Genomic DNA, 20,314 nt, shown 5'->3' with positions numbered 1-20,314 from the left:
ATGAGGGCTTGTTTATATCGACAGCAATCTCTTCTCTAATTTCTAGATTTATCTTCTTACCTCAATCTGTTTGTACACAAGCCGTACACAATCTGAGAGAAAGAGAATAGGGTAAGAAAGTAGGAGACAGTGCTCATATGCTGAGTATGCTTAGAAAAGGATGGAAAGGGAGTACTACTTGCAGCGTAGTGGCAGAAGCAAGGGCGGAAGTGGTTCCATCTGGCTCCCCCTTGGTCTGACCTGTTGAACCACCTCGTGACCGGAAGTATACCATACACCTACGGCCTACGGGTACCATGGTCGCCACACGTCCCCGTAGTGTACGCCACGAAAACAACAAAGGCTTCTTTCTCCTTCGTGACACGTTATCACTTTTGTTAGCACTGTTTGCTCCATCACGCGGCCATGATTTCGTCCTCCTGTTAGCATACATCCTTGTTCCTCCGCTTACGATTATATAATTGTGAAATAAATTATGTGGTTAACGTACAATTGGTATCTTTAGATAGGTGTCCTACGCAACAGTACTAGAGTACGTCATTTTAGCCCTTTCATAGTGTAGCAAATGAAGAAATTTTCAAATGCTTACTAGGGTTTATCTTGTAAGATATAAAATATGTAGAAAGTAAAATTACGTACCTCAAAATTAAGTATTTAAATTCAAATGTAATATAATTTAAACTATGATGATCACGAATCATTCGAGGATATTTGAGAATTACTAGGACAATCGAGAGTCAAACAAAATCGGAAGAGATGAACATGGTAAGACGATAGAGTAAAGAAGAAACGAGGATGGACCAGGAGAATTTTACGAGCGGTACAGTTAGTTTCCGAGCCATAATGTTAGATTTACGATTGCACTATTGTCCATGGCACTTTGCGGAACAGGCTGCGAAAACTAAATGAAGGATCGAAGAGGGGACGAAAAATGCGATTCGCGCCAGGGAACAATAGGGGGGACGTCGATTCGTGCTCGAGACAGGTCCAGGGTATTATAATCCAAGCACAAAAGCCCGCGACGAGCAGTATGTGCACCGTAATAATCTGTCACCCCGTACACTACACCACATATACTTAATACTTACGCGTCTTGCATAGAGGGCCGATAGAGGCGGGGTGGGGTTCAGCGCACCCCATCAGGTTTTGCAACGAGTGACGTCAGACCGACCCAGGAGACTTTTGCGTATTACGCATCCGCTGAAAGAACCTGGGAAGGGTGACAAAACCAGAAACGTTCGACGAATAGGCTGTCTAACTCTCAACGATTCGCGAGCAAATTGAGTGTCAATATCGGGGTGATACGCTTTACTAACGAGAGCCGCGAGTCCATTTTCGTACTCGTGTTTTTAAAATAAACATTTTTAGTCGTGAAACTTAGGAGATAGGAACATTGATCGATGAAAATACGTACAATGGAGTACAACGCGGGAGATGATGCACTCTTGTCTAGAAGTCGCAGGACACTTGTTAATTCAGAAAAAAATGTATTTATCCAACTTAATTATTTACATGTATACGAGAGTATTTATCACTTTGTATAAATACTGTCGCAACTTTTTCGTCGGCTCCACCAGATCCCACAATAATTTTACTAAAGAACACCCTCAGATCGCGTCCTGTAACATAATTTCTTTCGAGGTAACGGTGTTCGAGCGAGAAACGAGGAGAGGAGAGGACAGGACCAATACTTGGACGTAATCAAACTAGCGAGTAGCGGCCAGTGGATGGCGGTGGTATGTATCGCGACTTAAGTAATGCAGCCCGGGCTCCGGTAACCCGTTCGGTCTGTGAGCGTATCGCGGCGCGTAAGAAGCGTAATATGCTTAAAAAGAAGGGTATGACGTCACGAGGAGGTGGCACGCGGCGCGTGCCGTCGGATGGGGTACGGCTGGTACGAGTTATCGTGGCTCGTGGAACAGAGACAAGAGACAAGCTGGGGAGTGTAACCGGTGCAATGTTGGAACGAAGGGAGGTAGAGCAGAAAAGCATGCGAAGGAGCCCGAAGAAGGAGTAGGACGAAGACATAACGACATTGGCAAGAGGTGAGGAAGCAGAGCGAGAGAAGGGGGGGCGGGAGAGAAGACAGGCGCCCCGAGGAGTCTCCACGACAGACAAGCAGGCAAGCAAGCAAGCAGGCAAGCAAAGCGGGCAAGAAGTCCGCACGAGTGGCTGGGGTGTCGTACAGGGGCTACGGTGGTGGGGGTGGGCGCGTGCAGCCGGCCTGCAGCTGCCTCTTTTACCATCCTCTTCCCCTCACGGTCCCTCGCCCAAATTCCCCGTACCCCTCTAGAGTTCCACACGTAGTGCCACGGGCGCAGCCGCTACCCACCACCCCTCTAGTTGGCCAACCCCTCCCGCCGGGGGCCCGGCGGGACCACAATTATAAGTAGGGGTGCTCCCGGCTTACTACCTCCAGTCGAGGGTTGCACGCCGTGGTGTAGACGCGGATACATAGTCCGTCGTTCCAGAACTTAAAGCGCACGCGTGTTCGCGCAAAGTAGAAGAGCGTTTTTAGTTGAGAGAAAGACGGACTATAGTTTACTACGCTTTATCACCTAAGGATATCTTCTGTTCTGTCGTGTCCTAGGAGCGACAGAGATAGAAAATCAAACGAGGAAAAGAGGCGGGCGCGCGCAGACACTATATAGTTAACACGATTCGGCAAAATTCCTATACAGTCATCGTGTACACGAAACAAACCGAGATCGGACTCGCCATCTGTCGATCACGCGCTGCCAGTGTTTCGTGAGCCAGACGATGCTTATAGTGCTTCCCGAAGTGACCACAGTGTGGCGCTAGTGTTGCCTGTTAGTGGCGCGGAAACACGTTCGACGATACACACAGAGCTTTTCTAGTGGAAGTTACAACCGTACATATATATCCACACGGTGTATATACCGAGAGAACGGAAAAAGGATAGGGATACATTTGACTGAACAGAGAGTGAGATCAAGCTGTACTCGTATACCGACATACGTACGCACACGATCGAACAGTACTTTCACAAAGGAAAATACGGGCTTACTGGCACCGGTACCGCGGGCTAAGGGGCGCATCTCTGGATCCAGTAGTAGCTCAGCTGCGGAGTAGTGCCTTTCGTGCCGGTTCTCTCTATAGTGTGTAACTTCTCCTGCTTTCCCCTTCCCCTTAACCCTACGAAAACTCTTCCCCTCTGTCGGTGTGCGAAGGCAAAAGCACATTGACTCTCCCGTTCGTCTTTGACTCGTCACACACGACGAGGGTATCCTCGCTCCACCTCCACCTTCGCCTCTCCACCACTACCCTTCTCTTCTTCCTCCTACTCTTTCCTCCATCACCACCACCACCATCGCCGACATCACTTCTCCTCTCGTGCTACTCTTGCCGGCGGTCTCCGAGGGAATATTCCTCACGGTTCGTCAACGGCCAGTCAGTGCGCGACTCGTCGTTGTTGCGACGGTTGGCGAGGAGGAGAGTGTGGTATTCGTGCCTTTTCGTGGAAAATTATGCTCGTGGCGGATCGTCGTGCTCCTCGTCGACGTAGTGGCTCGTGCGCCGCGAACGAACGCTCAACACGAGCGTAGTTGTGGAATTTTTAACATCGATCGAAGAGCTGACGGAAATAGAAAAAAGAAAGAATTAATAGAAATCGTCGAGTACACGATCTGTCTATTATATAGATACATACGCATATAAAGGCAAAGAAAGAATCTGGGGAGATATTGAAATCATCAGAAAGAGAGAGGCGTCGCCCGAAGGATCGCAAACCACCAGTGTGTTTTTCATAGATCCTACGCGCAAGAGTATTTATCCTGTACCCTGTCGGACGAAGCTGTTCTACGACTCTCGGCGTCCCACGGATAATGGAATAAAGTGTGTCACACAGTGTTCAGTGATCGCGCGTGATTTTCTTATAATTCTCGCGGCAACCGTGAATACCTCTTTGCCATCGGATATACATAAATATAAATAAATATATACCAGTATCAATTTTTTTCTGAGTGTATTATACAGTGTGCTACAGACCAGCAGAAGTGACCGCGCGAGTCATTCGCGAGTTCCCTTCGTTCCGACGACTTTATTTTTTTTCCTTTCGCTACATCTTTCCGTGAAATAGAAACCGGTCAAAGTTTTCACATCTATCGAAACGAGGATTACCTATATCGACATCTTGACGAAATCGACCAACGAAACAACGGAAAAAATAGTGTGTGTTGGAAGGATACAGTAGCTTGTACCTCGTACGGTACAGTGGCTATGCAGCCTCGCGAAATTACGGCGAGCAGGTAACGCCGACGAGCACACCACAGCACCACGGTCCACACACCTCCGCCGAGGACGCACCGGCGGCGTGTAAACATCAAAGGAAACAACCACCAAACATGTGGACCACGATGCTCGTGTGGACGATCGCCGTCGTGCTTCTGCCAGCACCCCGAGCGGTAAGTTTAATCTTTTATTCTTTTCTCTCTTCTTCGTCGATCTCGCAGTTTACGATCGATTCTGTTACTTGAAATTTAGAAAGAAAGAAGTTTTGGAAATATTCTCTGAAAAGAGAAGAAGTTTATTTAGGCGCGAAGTGTGAAATTGGTCAAAATTTAAATACCGCCATTTCTTTCTCTTTTTCGCATTGTTCGAGAAAGATGGTCGGCGGTTTCGTGGAAATATTTCTGTTTATTTTTAGAGGCGTCCGTAGGTTGCTGTATAACGCGTTGCAAAACTCTTTTTTAAACGCACGCCGAAGTGTTTTACAACCGTCTCCTTCCGAAATATCTCGTACCTCCACATTCCGGCCTCGGAATTGTTCCTTCCGAACAATTCTCGAAACTGCAATTCTGTTGCGTGTCACATATCAATGTAACAAAGTCGAATGATAGTTCGCCGAAATTTGGATGGAGAAAAATGATCAGGATACATTAGCTCCTATTTCGCCGGCTCTTTTATCGCAGGTTGTCTTATAGTCCATCAATCATTGCTTCGGTCGATTTCATAGGAGTATTGCTTAACGCGTAATCGCCGCGCCACCTTTATATAAAACTTGTAAAATGACTAAGATCGATCGATAACATATCTTAATATTAAAACTACCAAAATAGTCAAAATGTCATTTTTAGCGTTGATGCTTAATTTAAAAAAAGCAACATTAAAGTAACCGAAATATATAATTTACAATACTTTGTATGTATTTTATTGATTTATAACGGTCAACATCTTTTATTATATATTTTTTCATACTCTATTTGACTGTGTTGGTACAGGTTCCATATTCCGGATCGTATGCGTGAATAGTTCTAATGTTAATGAAATCGAAAGGTATCGTAAAATATCGACATGCAATACTCTGGATGAAGGAATAAAGTGGTATATACGAATGAACGAATTATTTTGTCAACGGATCTAATCCGTGTCGCGTGTTGTCAAACGGAACGGAGAGGGAGATATACGTTTGTCAACTCTGAGACACATCGTAAGCGACCTTCGTCGTCGTCGATGAATGGCGCGATGTTTTGGTTCGGAATCCAAGAGACGTTCCCGTCTGTCAAACCGGTCGTAAGCTCTCTGTTGGTATTTATGGTAAAAACGATGACACGCCATCGATGGGTGCGTTCAGAATAGAAGCTCGTCTCTATATATTTACCATCTCATTTTGGTGTTTGTGCGCGCGCGCCACTGATACGTTCTCCCGCGTCTAATTAAGTACTTGCGTAAGTGCGATCGCGGCTTATATTTATCCAGTCGACCGCTATATCTGTAAATGTGTATAAGGTTCGATCGAGCTGCAGAATGCTTTCCAATTTTAACTCACCTTCAATCTGTCTTTTCCTTCAGTCGTCCTTTTTCTCTTGTGGAAATATTCAATTTTATAAACTCAACGTAACAACGTATTTATAATACAACTTCATGGTTGCGTGTATAATAGTTTCGTTTCTTTTTCACGCACTAGTCACCACGAGTTCCAAGTGTATTCTTCCTGGGAGAGATGTTTTTTTTTCACTCTTTGCCTTTCCCTCTTTCTCGCGTAGTTCTTTGCTTGTCCCTCCCTCTAACGTCGTCCATCTTTTTCTTTCTCTGTCGGTCACATTTCCAAACCATCCGTCGAAAGAGGAGAAAACCAGTGGCAACAGAATTCGCCGGCATACAACTCTAAATCTGGATCCACTCTTTTAGAAGTGTCTAGCTTCTGTTCGTCTGCTCTCCTTGCGTCTCGTTCCACGACAGTACCCCGTCGCGTCTTACTCTCTTTTCAATAATTTCTTTCCGACCTTCGCTGCGGGCGTACCTTTGAAAATACGCGAAAGCAATCTATCATCATCTTCAAACTGGTAAAATCGAGAAATATCGAAATACGTAGTACAATGCGACGTGGGATATCACGGGTGCTTAAAGGGTTCCTCTAGAAAATTGTTTAGTGACGAAATAACGCCGGTTGTATCCGTAAATAGTCGGTGGCGGCCATTCTCGTTCCGAGAATAGCGCTCCAGCGCGCCAAAAATGAGAATTCCTCATCGAGGATCGTGGTGAACCGCCTGTGTGTACGCGTTACCTCTAACCTGCTGTGTTTTACGATTCGCAATGAGAAACGTTCGCGAGGGAATATGTATTTCTTTCGTTCGATCGCGAAATCTCGTACCCGTGTATATTTTTTCTCGTTCCGGTCTTACAACTCATAAAACGCCATCTATATTCCCAGTCCGCCTCGCGAAAAGCGTGTGGAACGATCGTTTTAACGTAAACGCGATAAAAATGTCAGTCCTTTATGTTTATTTTCTCACTTGCTGACAAAAGAAAGGTGAAGGAATGTCGGTGTCACCGAGTACGAAATTCGAAGATCGCAACGGGCGTATAATGGACGCGCAGGACGGATCGTAAAACGATCCGCAGGCTCGATAGTAAGGTTAGTGCGCTCCTCTCGTTCACGCGAGACACGATATATGTATAGTTTTGCTAGGCTATACAATGTCTCGTGGGAAGGCTTTCTCGGTTGTCTGCTGATGACTCTGTGTGTGCACTTGCGCACCTGCGCGCGTATGTATGTGCGTGTTCACATAGCCGTAGGCCATTGTCCACAGTGGTCAAGAACTTTTGCTATCCGAACGACGACAAAGGACAGGGTAGAACCGGAGAAATATTGACACATCGGCTCTGTTTACACTGGATACTCTGTCGCCGAAGAAAAACCATTCCGCCCAGATTGCTCTCTGATTCACCGATCTTAACCTCTACATGTGTTTACGCCTCTCGCTAAAAGTCTTCATAGAGTGACATTGTAGGTTAGCGGACATATTGTTACAAAGTAGCCATTGGTGGTTTTCGATCGATTTAAGCTTTTATATATGTGTTTGACGAAATACAGAAATCCTCCAGATATCTCTAGTTACATATGCAGTCGTTCCTACTCTACTCGACACATCGGGATTCGTAACGAATTTCTCGTAACTTTAGTTTAACGCGACGAGGAACAGCGGTCGGTAGCATACGTTAATACGTTTACGACTGCTTTCAGAACGCTTTCTTTTTTTCTCTTTGCATGAAAACGCCCCTCGTGTTCCACGATCGTCGAAGCTCAGCAGCACGCGTGGCGAAATGTCCATCTGCGCCTCTACCCGTCTTCTTTTCCCTCTTTTCTTACCAGCGGTTTCTCGCTCGCGTCTTGTCAAGCGAAAAAAAGCACTTTTTGCTGGGTCACTCGCGCGGATATCTCTGCTCCTCCTGGGAGACGTGCAGCACAGAAGATGAACGCGTGCGCAAAAACGAGCTTACACACGTGCTGCCCCGGCGGCGGGTTCGGTCGTTGGGCACGAGACGACCCCCGACGTGGAGTGTGTTGGCCAAGTTTGTTTGTCGCGTGTTGCGAGCAAGCTCTGAGGATTCCTTGGTTCTCTTGTATATTCTTCTGTCGTTGCCATCAGTTCGTGGAAACGAATCGGCGTAGAGCATATAAATTCGAGTTAAAGCCCTGTTTAGATGAAGGACGAGACATCGTTTCAATTTCGTAGCGATAATGTTCAATTTAGTAGATCTATATTTCTAAAGATACGAACAGACGGTGCGAGGCAGACACACGAGGCTACTTCAAGGCGAGCCAACGATTGTTGGTTTTTTGACGAAGTCAGAAGTGCCTCATTTGCTTGTCTCGTATGACGTTAGAATACGCGAGGCAAAGAACTACGATGAGTAGTGAAGAGATGCGAGATATATTTGATCTCACCAAAAAACCGGTAATTATTGGTTCATCACACGGTAGTCTCGTCGTGAGACAGCAGGTATATGTACACTTTGCACGGCAGCCTCGCACTGTCTGTACAGTTACAGAGTTGCTAAATCACACAGCGTCCGCAGGATGAAATTACGACGACATTGTGCCACTTAACCGCATTGAACTAAAGACGGAATCACGAAATGTTTGCCTTTTGAATCTTTGTAATCTAGTGGCGCTAGTGTACAGTTGGAATAAATCGGTGCAACGAGAAGTATTTCGAGATTCATTAATTGGAATTAAATGACAATTGATACGCAAGAGAGACGCACTTAGGATAAGAATATCAATAATTTGTTTCTTTAATGGAATTTTTATTGAACGAAATCCAATTTGTTTCCAGGTAAACGCCTCCGGGGTGTTCGAGTTGAGACTGAAGTCATTCGTGAACGAGTACGGAAAAGACAGTCTGGGCAAGTGCTGTTCAGGCAGCACTTCCAAGACCGGCGAGTGCTCAGGCGTTTGTAAAACCAGGTTCAGGGTCTGCTTGAAACAATATCAAGTAAAGATCGACACGACGACGCCGTGCACATACGGCGACGTCGTCACACCCGTTTTGGGCGAGAACATCGTTAATCTCAGCCCCAACGTCGCCATGCCAAGCTTCACCAATCCCATCAGATTTCCATTCGAGTTCACGTGGCCGGTAAGTGTCAATCTTTCGAAATATTAATCCTAATCTTAGCTCAATTGATAAGATAGATCGGTAAGGCTAGGTTTACCCTCAATGGTAAAACATATTTATTGGTCGTATGCATAAAATGCCGCTAAACAATTTACGATTACCCACATCGAAAATATCGTCATCGGTAGAACTGTAGAACAGATAGATGAAATACTGGTCGGTGTTCTTTGCCTCCGCTCCTCTGCGTTTTTGCAACTGGATGGCATTAACATATCGCGTGCGTCGCATAGAACGCGAAAAATCGTCGGTAATGTAAGCGGAACTGAAAAGTGCGACGCGTAACAAATCGAACAAAAAGTCAATTCATTATGAAAATCATCGAGCACGATCGTGTTTTTCTCACGTTCGTACGAGAATCGTCTATTAGATAAACGTTTCCCGTTCGCTACAAAGACTTCATTTCCAACAACAATCTTCCTCAACGATCGTGATTGTTCGTTTCTTCTTTTTTTCTGCAGACACGTCACGCTATGTAGAAAAAGGGAAGAGACTATTATAGAGGGTTTTAACGTCAGCGATCAGTGCGTGTTGTGGCGTCTTTCAGGTACAGTTAGTCGATTCTATGTTGTAACGTTGCTTCCTCGATCTCTGACGAGGAGAAACGACACCGCTACGACCGCGGCTTATAACTTTGATCCTTGTCTTAAAAAATGAACGCGCGCGAGAAATTAAGATCTCGTCGTTGACTGAAACACGAAAGGGACATGCGCGAGTTAAAAAATCTCTCGTTGTATCAGGCTGATCTTTAACTCCTATCTTTCCACATTCTGGGTAAATTAGCTGTGGCGCGAATTAACGTAGTAACCAGGTTAATTGATATTTTTATATCCTATAAAGTGATTTAAAAGTAGCGTTAACTTCAACTTTCGACACTTAGCCAAAAAATTATTAACAATCTTAAATTTTCAAGATTTTCAGTCATCTTGTCTTTTGTATCATCCTGTACAGCAGAAGTAACATACCGTTGATATACGTTACACAGTTAGCGACATTATTAGTTGTCTTATCTCTACTTGTTTTCCGACGGTACAATACCGACAGTAGAACCATTCGAAGGGGTCGTAAAGGTTGTCTTTAACCACACGCTTTTTGTTCTTCTTCTGCCGCTTCCGTCAGGGTATCGATAAGGGAAAATTGAAAAGTAAATTGGCTGATTAGCTGTCGCCTCAATTACCTCGTTCTTTAAAAGTAGACTGCTTTCCATTCTTGAAACACGAAATAAAATTGCGTAAAAATCTCACGAACATACCGCACCTGCCCATCGCACGCGTAACCGGTCGCCTCGAGTAATTAACCTCGTGGCGAAAAAATGAAACGAACCAAGAGAAAAAGAAGAATTTGTGTAAGCAGAGGAAAAATTACAGCCCCCTTGTCCTCTTCCTACTTTCTCGCGGTCGCGACGAAAGAAAGGCAGGTCGATCAGCATTAAAAACGAACATTTCGTGGCACGGTGCGCGCGTGCACGCACAGCCGCGCGCCACGGTGCGACGAGGATGACCAAACGAATGGCAGATGGTGCGAGAACCGACAGTGCGAGCGAGACGGACGATGGCACTTGTCTCTCCCTCCTGCTGTTGCTGCTATTACTTGCTTGTTGTTGCTTCAGTAATTCCTGGCATTGGCAGAAACGGTCGATTTTTTGAAATTATAAAATAATTACAAATCGATGATATACAATTTAGATAAAAAAGCTTAATGGAAAAATATAACCAATATTTGTCGCACTTCTATTTAATTTTTTAGACGTATTAATTTTAGAGAGAAATAAATTCAGCGGTAGTAAAACTGTCATACTTGTATTCGCAGTTATGAAAAACTTACAAGTACTTTTGACAAAATTAACGTGCTGAAGTAGACATATGATTACATCTTATTTATCTTCATCATACCTCTTTAATTATTATTTCTGTATAATATATTTAAGTACGTCTAGAGATCAGTAATTCCAGTGATAATCTACAATTTCTTTTTGCATTTCCCGTATTATTAGCTATGTATATTTGTCTCGTGTATACACGGTTTCGATGACACGTAGATAAGATACAAGATGTATCCCAGACTATGGTCGCAACATAAAATTATAATAATACAAATTCGTGGAAAAAAAGTAGCGATTGGTATGTTTTTATTCGGTTGTGCAGCAGTATCGTGAAGAAACTAGAATGCCATCAAGTTCAAACACCTTCGTTACATAAAGCGACACGTTGACGAGGCGGTGCATCACAAGCGTATTCGCTCGTTAACGCGTGCCATCGAGTAGCGTGTCTACGCCAATGTTTGCCCACCATCCCTGGTATACATCAGTTCTCTCGTTGCTGTTCGCGTACTTCTGCCTATGAGACGCACTGCAGGGCCACTGGCAGATGGCTAGGCCTTTTGTGCTTCTACACTTCCCTCGTAATCTCTCTTTCGTTCTCTCTCGCACCGTTTATACCCTGTCCTTGTTGTCTTGGAAGCTCTCTCGCGGGCAGAGTTAAATTTACTAACCCATATGGCGCCCCTCGCGCCACCTCTGCGCCAGTTCTCGTTCTCACTTCAAAAATTCGCCTTGCTCGTTCCTTTTCCTCGCTTTTCGTCGTATTTCAAACCGCTTTCTGCATCGTCTTTCACTTTTTTCTTTCACAACAGCCGTGTACGTATTTATTTATCTTCCAGAATCTTTCTACCTCTTCTGCCACTGATTTCCATTCGAAATTTGTCTACCGCGTCGTTTAACCTGCTGCTCTCTGTCTCCATCCTTTACCCCCACTATTTTCCAACAGTGGTATCGACCGATATTGCAAGCTATAAAGCGGCAAAAGGCTGTCGGTTGAAAGACAGGAACTCTTCTCGACGACGAGGAAGAAAAAAAACAGCGACGTTCTCGGAAGAGAGGCTGGCCGAAATCCTGTGTGTAGAAGCAACCTTTGAATCGGCACGGTAGTCTGTCTCTTCTTATATGTGGCGGCGGACGACGTCAGGGAAAAGGAATAGACGCCGTACGTGTAATCGCTATTTGGAGTGTCGGATTTATTTTCGTTGCGCCGGTGCGTGAGAATGGGTTTCCGTCTGGTAAAAAAAGAAGACAAGGACTCTAGCCAACAATAATCGTGAATTATTATATCCTATGTAATAATAATCTACGACTGTACCTATTATCGATGGAAAATCATATACCGTGTAAAGACTAAACATTTAATTGGGAAATAGTTAACACCGTAGATGTAGCGAGCGGGAAATCTTTGCAGGTTTAAACGAATGGTCAATGAAGAATCGTACACTTCCACGTTAAGACGAAGCATTTAGTGCTATGAAAGTAGTTAACAGCGTATCTTCTTCGAGCGGGAAATCCTTCGAAGTTTGAACGCACGGGTGGATCGACGTGCCGGAAACGCGCTAATTACAGGCACTGCCGGGAGTCGCGGTGCGTAGACGCAAAAGCAACAATGCATCATTAATAACAGTTAGCTGAGTGGCGTGGATAGACGAGCTTCTTTCGTTCGAAGACAGAACGAAAAGAGGAGGTGAAATAAATAAGTGTGCCTTTCCTTCGTGATTTTCCACGCCGGATTCATTCGCGAATTCCTTTCTTAATTATCCTCTGTCGGTCGATCACGAGATAAAAGGAAAAGACGGGTAAGCCTGGTGTTACCGAAAGTTGGCCAGGAAATAGCGAGGAAGAGGTTGGTTGCGCAAGCGTGTTTGTCTGAGGCACGCGTGTCTACCGTTAATTAAGAGGCTGGAAAAGACAGAAGAGGCCCCGAGCTTGATACACGTAATCGTAACCTTCGTCTGGTTGCATCAAGATCGAGAGTCGCCGTCCTTCTCGGGTTAATTGCTTTACGTTACACACTGCGTTGCAAGTCTTATTAAAACAGCGCCGGCTCGCGACAGTACAACCACTGTGCGGAATCCTCGAGGAATTCGCTTCGTTCCGTGCATTTCTCTATGTACTCGGTCTTCTTTAATATTTGCGTACATATATTTCATCTTAATTGTCACGAGTCTCTTAATTCTACACGGACACTTCCTTTTCGTTAACGTTCTTTCCCGTAATATTAATATTGTCATTCCAACGTATTTCGTTTCCTATTCTTTCGTAGTTTAACTATATAATTTAGCGTTTTAGCGGATTTCTATCGATAATTTTTCGTCACCGCGGGTAACGTAATCCTCATTGTCGCTCGTAGCCGGACAGAGGACTCGGACAAAGATGATCGGGTCGGTTCAAAGAATCATTAAAAAAATTCCTTTCTTTCCCTTATCCTTCCTGTGTGTCCGCGGTCCACAAAGCAAGCGAGGGCTCTCGCGTATCGTACATACTCGAGGATCGTGGGTACCAACCGGCGGAGGACGTGGAGCGCAGAAAGAAAGGGAGAGAAGGACGAATGAAAGGCTCCCGCCGCGAGACCGACAGAGACGGCCAAGGATAGAGAGGAGCATAAAGGTGGCTCACACATACAAACATAGGTATATACACGTAAAGCAGCCGCGCGGAAGGTGGGGAAATGACGAAGAGAAGGTGGGGCCGAAAGAGACAGAGAATCGTGGTCCCACGGCCGAAAAGGCTGCGTGATTCGCGTCCCAGACGAAGGAACAAGCGGAGAAGGGCGTCGGATGAATGGCTGACTCGGGTGTACGCCGATACGCGGCATCCACGACGTGAAACGTTTAGCATAAATTACGTCTTAGAGACGGGGAGAGGACGCGACGTGGACTCAGACGCCAGCTGACCGGTACTCTACCCGAGTCAGCTCCACGATGCTCGGATACCGCGGCTTTTTTCTCTTATATCGCTCCGCGAGATAGGTACACCAGAGGGATTCGGTGAAAGTTTCGCAATTGTAAATGCCGGTGATTTCTCGAGTCAACTGAGAAACTGTCGATTCATCGTTTATGGTACCGTCAAAGAATATCGATAAAGAATAGATAAAGAATATTAATTCTGAGATATTATAGTAACAAGCCTCTCACGTTTATTTTAAAAGCTTGGTAGCACTTGTTTGGATCATGTACATATGTCTTTGAATAACTTCTGGTATGGCATTTAGGCTTTACCTTTATTCATTTTCATTGCTACAGTATGCAGTTTTCTGGAATAATGTTCATGGATTTGTACTGTATTCGCAGGATTAATAAAGGATAGTGTACCTATATTAAAAAGGTATATTTCTGGTAGGAAGGTCGTGTTTATTAAATTCATCCATTTGTAAGCTCAGTCATATGGTAGATGTTTGGCACATTTCTGTTTTCCTTCTGATATGACGCAAGACACGATGATAGAGATGATGAAGTTCGACGCCAGCAGATCAAACGAAGAAACGACTGCGGTGCAAACTTATTCGCTAGGGCTAGCAAGAGATTTCAAGCTGTAGAGTATCTTTAGAACCACCCGCGATTGACCTCTTTTCTACCTCGTCGCTTCCTTTCTTTCTCTATTTGCACGCCGCATACGTAATAAGATCGTTTCGTGTATCTTTCGGATCGATATATATATATATATATATATATCGACGAACGACAATACTTCAAATCTGAGCGAGAGCCGAATGGCGGAAAAACGCGTGGCAGGTGGCGCCTCGAGGCGGCCATTGTGTTCCGATCGTGGGAAAGTCGGCTGCTAATTAACCGTCAAAATCTAATTAGCAGAATAACTAATTAGAGCGTTACGTCGGCTAACGATTACAAACGCGCTTGAACTTATCTACAAATAGCTTACTAAGAGGCGGAGGCACGGTTACTCGAAGCGTGTCGCGGATGATGATGAAGAAGCGGTCTTTCGCTACTTAGCTGGTCGTCTTTTGCTTCTTTTACCTCTCTTGCGTCTTCGTCTTTCTTACGGCATCAGTGACTTCTTTTAGAAGGATGCTGAAAGAGCTGAACGAGAGAAGCGAGGAAGAGTGCCCTCCGTAATAATGGTAAAATGGCTTTCTGCCCGGGGGCCATCTTTTTTTGCCGGTTCGTGCACGCTGCTGGTACCGGAAAGAAAGAGAGAGTGTGTGTATATGGGCCACAAGCGTTTCTAACTTCACTCTGGTTGCGACTCGGAATAGAGAGACACGTAAACAGGTACCCACATATGTTTCTGCCTCATTCTGAAGGTACGACACGTGGTCATCGAGCAGGTACACCATCAGCTGATAGACCTGCTGTTTAAGCTTATTAACATGTCCCATGGAACGCGCGAGCTGTTTACGTGGATTCGTTTCATTCCAGCCTGCTTTTCTGGCCCATTTCACTTCTTGCCGGTACATTAGCAGGATTTTTTCCCCTTATACCAAGATCGCACGATCAGTTGTATACACTTCGAACGCGCTACTGTTCTTTTTTCTACTCGTTTTTCTCTTGTTTCTACTCGTTTTTTTTTGTCACTAGAAACTCCTCCAATTTGGTTCAGGGTGATCGTAAAACAAAAAAAAAAAAGAAAAAATAAAAATCACGCTTATAGATCGAGCGTTTTTGCAACTGCGCTTATATTTTTTGTCAAGTATCTTTATTTTATCTGTTTTTTACTTGACAGACTCTATCCCGCCTGGGACATTTGTTTCTATACCAGTGTATTTACGAGAATAGATTGTATCTTTATCTCTCAGTTCTAGCTTCTAGCACGTTTCACTTTTTGCTCTTCTCGATGTTTTTCCTCCTCCTCTAGTTCTATATCTTCGTTCATCTCGCGATGGTTTCCATCCGCGAGACGCGCTGAATGCATAATTCTGAACGCGACACCAAAGAGAGGAATCGAGTTTATGTTTGTGTTTCGATGCAATAAATCCGCGACCGATGCGATTCTATTGACCAGACGCATCGATCGCAGGAAATTCCGCTGAATAATTGAATAGATTGCGCGGGAAATAGAAACTCGGCGAACGGGTAATATCGCCGCGGTCGCTCAGTGAAATATCCATTAACAGAAGAACGCTCGCGCGAGTTAAAGAGGGACTGTGAAAGCGTGACTTTTGTTCGCATTACTCAAAACGAGGAAAGGAACGAATAAAATTATTCGGTTGGTGTAATAATTCAGTGTAACGAGTAGCGATTAAATGCACGCTCCTGTGTTCGCCTTTAAACTACTTCGACATAGTCAGCGGGGGACGTATCATTTCCATTCGTCGATAAAAAAGGACTCGCGGAAATTGTTTCGTACTTTTGTCGACCGGTCAACGTTACGGGCTACGTAACGCGTTTAAAAAACTTCATATGCACGTTCGAGTGGGTGTGTCAATGTACTTTTCATAGGTCGTGAGCGCCTATAGGAGGCATAGCTTGAAGGCGAAGAGTCGACGCTGGCGTCGTCGCTCGTTATCCTCGGTTTCCTCTTCCTCCTTTCGACGAAGAATGGAGGCCACGAAAATTTCTCCATGCGGAAATGCCACGCTTGTCGAGCGCGAGACCACACGCTCGTCTACGCGCGCGAGACATTAAAGCGTGAATGGTTAAAAATAGAACCGCCAGGACGACCGGCTTTCTGCGATAGCTCGTTCGATGTTTTTCTCTTACACTATGCCCTTTTTATAACAACCCTTACCTAATCGATGCTTCGTCAATTAACGTTTTAACAGGCGAACTCGAGCGAACTTATCATTTGGATATGGCATTTTTGTCTTGAAACAGATTTCTCTTCGAAAAGTGTGTTAACAGGTAAATATTGGTATGAGAATGTTTATCATAAGAACTTCATTTCGCCTCCCTAGCATTTGCATATTATTATCAGGCATTAAAAGCCTTTATGATTATTTAAAAAAAAGAACACAAAGTTAGTGCAACCGGTTGTAAAGATCTAGTTCGTAGCAAGGATAATCGCGCGTTTTCCCAGGAGACGACGAAAAGTCGTAGCCGACTTCCGGCTCCCTTTTCCACTATGAATCATGCTGCAACAGCAACAGTCTCAGCCTCGATACCGAATCACCGGTCGCATCTATATGCGATCGTGTACACGTTCAGGCTACCTGTTTCTTCTTTCTCGTTCGCCGCGACCGTTTTCCGCGATGATTAATATACGTGCATATATGTACATATATGCAGCGCGACGAGATTGCAACGCTTGCGCACACTGCGTGGCGAAACTGTGCCCGTGTACGTACGAAAGAAGGACGGATGACCGAACGAGAGGAGCGCTAGACGAGGTTATTTCATCGGGACGAAGAAATAGAGAAAGAAGCCAGGGGCTAGGTATTAGGAGTAAAAGAAGTGGCTAGATGTAGTCTCGATAGTGCGAAACGAGGAAAGAACATTCTTTTTTTTTTTTTCGAGCGAATTGAACGGGGAAAGACGAATTACAGAGTAGAAAGAAAGGAGTCGACGTGATGGCGAGTTGTTAGAGCGAGGAAGAACGAGACGAAAGAGGAGCACGAGCAGGAGAGTCGTGTGGAGCGGAGAGAGAGAGGCGAGAGAAGGTGGAGGTATGCTGCGCAGCCGTGGGAACCAACTGCCGCGAGTGAGCGAACCTCTGTCTTTCTTTCTCTGCCTTAAGCCGGTTTCTTCGCGTTCTCTCTCCTTCACGATCGCCTCGTCCATTCTATCCTCGTTTCTCTGTCTGTCGAACACGGAACGAGCAGAGGCTGTTTCTCTTCCTTTTCATCATTCAGGTTCCTCTTCTGTGTGTGTATATATGTATATATATATCCAGAAAAGGAATATATGACGGTGTCTCTTTTGCAGTGCCTCTTTTCCTTCCTTTTCTTTTTCTCACTTTCAACGTTACCTTACTGCTTACGGTGCACTTTTTTGCGTCTATCTTCTTTCTTTCCTCTCTTTCCTTGTTTCTTTTTCACACAATGTATGCGTATATATATGTATATATATATATATATATATATATATATATATATAAATATATTCATATATGTACTTGTACATATACATTTACGTACATGATGTATATGTATGTGGAAGTTCCTTTCTTTCTCTTTCTTTTCCCATATCTTTCTTCTCATTCCTTTTCATTCAAATCTTCGGTCTCTCTCTCTCTCTCTTCTTCCTATCTCCTTGTCCCTCTTTTGCTCATCTTTATATCTCGTTCCGCCGTGGCAGAACTGCTAACCGGCCACTGAACACACCCAACACATTGTTCTTAGGATGCCTACGCGAGGCTTTTTCAGGTTTTTGTCGGCTTAATTCCGATCCCCGTAATAAATTAGCGGCCGATCACGGTGGCATTTGTCTCCTCGACAATTTATTTCCTTCCCCCCGCGGCTCGGCCCCCCCTCGATTCACCGCCTCCGCGGACCGTTCGTTCCATCGTTCCTTCTTTCTGGCCTCCATTGCGCCTCGCTTTCGTCCTTGCCGCGAGAGAAAAGGGCGGTCTGCCTCTTTCAGCTTTCCTTCTCTTTTCAGACATCTACACCTTCCGTTCCATCCTCTCACCCTTTCCACCTTTTCCCTCCTGTTTTATCCCCATCGTGCTTTTCTTCTCTCTTCCATTCCTTTTTTTTTCATCGTTCCATCTCTGTTTCTCTGTGAACGAATGCGCCCCATCTCGAAGGTTCAACAGAGGACTAAGGTATACCGCGGAATTCACGCTGGAACTTTCTAACGTGTACACGCATGTGACATACCTGCGGCCCCTCTGCCTTTTCGTTCTTTTCCCGGTGACAAATTGCCTCGTGATTTTACGGGATATATATCGGGCAGAGAAATCGCCGCGGCCTTTTTTCCTACGTTGCCTGGTATTCCAGGGACTTTTGTCTACGATTTTTTGATTAAAGACCCGAAAGTGACGAAATTCTAAATGTTCGTTCTTAGCAGATCTCTATATGTAGTGTGTATATGAGTTCTGTCGAAACACTCGCCTGTTACGGTATATACATATTATTATTATATTACGAATGTGTTGCAATGCTAAGCATTCAACTTGCAATTATATCTTGCAATTCTCTTGTAAGAGAATTCGGTTATGAGTGTAAGTGAGTAAAAGCTAGATCTGTTTCAGTCGATTAATATTAGTCGTTTGTTAGCTAAGGAAGGTTTCAAACATTACATTTTACAAATCCTGGCAAAATATTAAACGGTATATCACTTGCCTGCAGAGGTTTATCTCGCATTACCTACTGGGATCTCTCGACATATCAAATATTCATAGAAATGAAACCTACCCTCGATACACAAACGTAGTTCAGTTTCACATTTAATTATCCAATCTGCATCTATCACGCCATCGAGGCATGATTCATTAGCAATTGCAGCAAAACAGTCCCCGCACAGCGGAGTATCGCGTTTCGAGCAACGATCAAAAAGGTGTACACCCACGCGCCCGACGTACAAATCACCCATTCGTCAGGTGCTATCACGAATCATGGAAAAACCGGGTTAAATCGTTCTGTTTAACCTGCAGGGAAAAAGAGGCCGGGCCTGGCAGTGGGAGAGAGAAAGATAGGTGTAGGGATACACGCAAAGCGGATTTCTCACACGAGCGATGCTCGACTCGACTTACTACGCGCCAGGTCATCGGGGATCTCTGAATAATGAAATTGTTCCCAGTGCTCGCGGCACGTCCGAGTTGCCGGCTCGTTTACGCGAACAGGAACGGCAACGATGATGACAGAGAGGCCGGATATAAACATTTATTATTCACGGTGCGGCAACGACTAACGAGGTCGTGTGTAATACCAGCCGCTCCTCGACCATCTCTCTCTCTCTCTCTCTCTCTCTCTCTGTCTCGATAGTCTCTTGTCTGACTGTGTCAGGTACACACGCAGGCCGATACAGAACCATGTGTGTGGATGTGTACATACGCGTGCGTGTGACGTTAATAATTAAACGTCGCATTATCACTGCATGTACACGTACGGAGCACCGCGTGTACGGCACGTACTTATTACACAATAATGTGCCGCCGCGCCGGTGGACGAACGACAGCGGCGTGCACACGATGCGTGTGCACGAGTGCGTGTGTCGCCGCGGCGTGGGCCGTACGCTCGTCCATAGGGAGTATCGTTGCTGGATTTATGGTCGTGCGAGCGATTCGACGCCTACACCGGTGCCTTTCGCGCCCGGATTTCTACGTGCGAAATCGTTCGATTCGCGTTTGCTTCGTTAACCGTTTTCTTCTTCTGTTAGATAATTAGGTTCGAAGTGGAAGTCAACGAAGAAGTTGATACGAAGAGCCTTATCGAAGACGTTGTCATTTTCCTTACACTAAAAATAATTCGGTAAACGATAATAAGGTATTAAAAATAGCGAATCAAGTTTAGAATACTATCGGTGCGTTTGTACTCTATACACTCGCGTCGTTTCAATGTATAATTAGAAACGAAAGAAATATGTACCCCATCGACTTGTTTATTCTCAGCTCGCTAAAGACCGACGATAAACACATTTGATAAGCGATCTCTGCGCAAGTGGAAAAATATCAGACGCAAGATCGCATAGGTGAATAACGTAAAAAACCGAGGAATTTTCCGAGTTAACAGAAC

At 44.9% G+C, this 20,314-nt stretch overlaps 1 protein-coding gene across 1 annotated transcript in view; it reads left to right on the top strand.

The window, feature by feature from the left end:
• The first annotated feature begins 2,428 nt into the window (after positions 1-2,428).
• The window catches only part of LOC117237323 (neurogenic locus protein delta-like), a 48,451-nt gene continuing 30,565 nt past the window's right edge, over positions 2,429-20,314 (top strand). Inside the window, exons 1-2 of the mRNA XM_033501152.1 lie at positions 2,429-4,424; positions 8,583-8,885. Of these exons, the coding sequence (XP_033357043.1) occupies positions 4,365-4,424; positions 8,583-8,885 (363 nt within the window). The 5' untranslated portion in view covers positions 2,429-4,364. The remainder of the gene's footprint in view (positions 4,425-8,582; positions 8,886-20,314) is intronic.

This window comes from Bombus vosnesenskii, unplaced genomic scaffold (assembly GCF_011952255.1).
Source record: "Bombus vosnesenskii isolate JDL3184/JDL3185 unplaced genomic scaffold, Bvos_JDL3184-5_v1.1 scf7180000013370, whole genome shotgun sequence".
NCBI classification, from domain to species: Eukaryota; Metazoa; Arthropoda; class Insecta; order Hymenoptera; family Apidae; genus Bombus; species Bombus vosnesenskii.
Note: the sequence above shows the minus strand (reverse complement) of the source record. Positions and strands in the feature narration are given on the sequence as shown.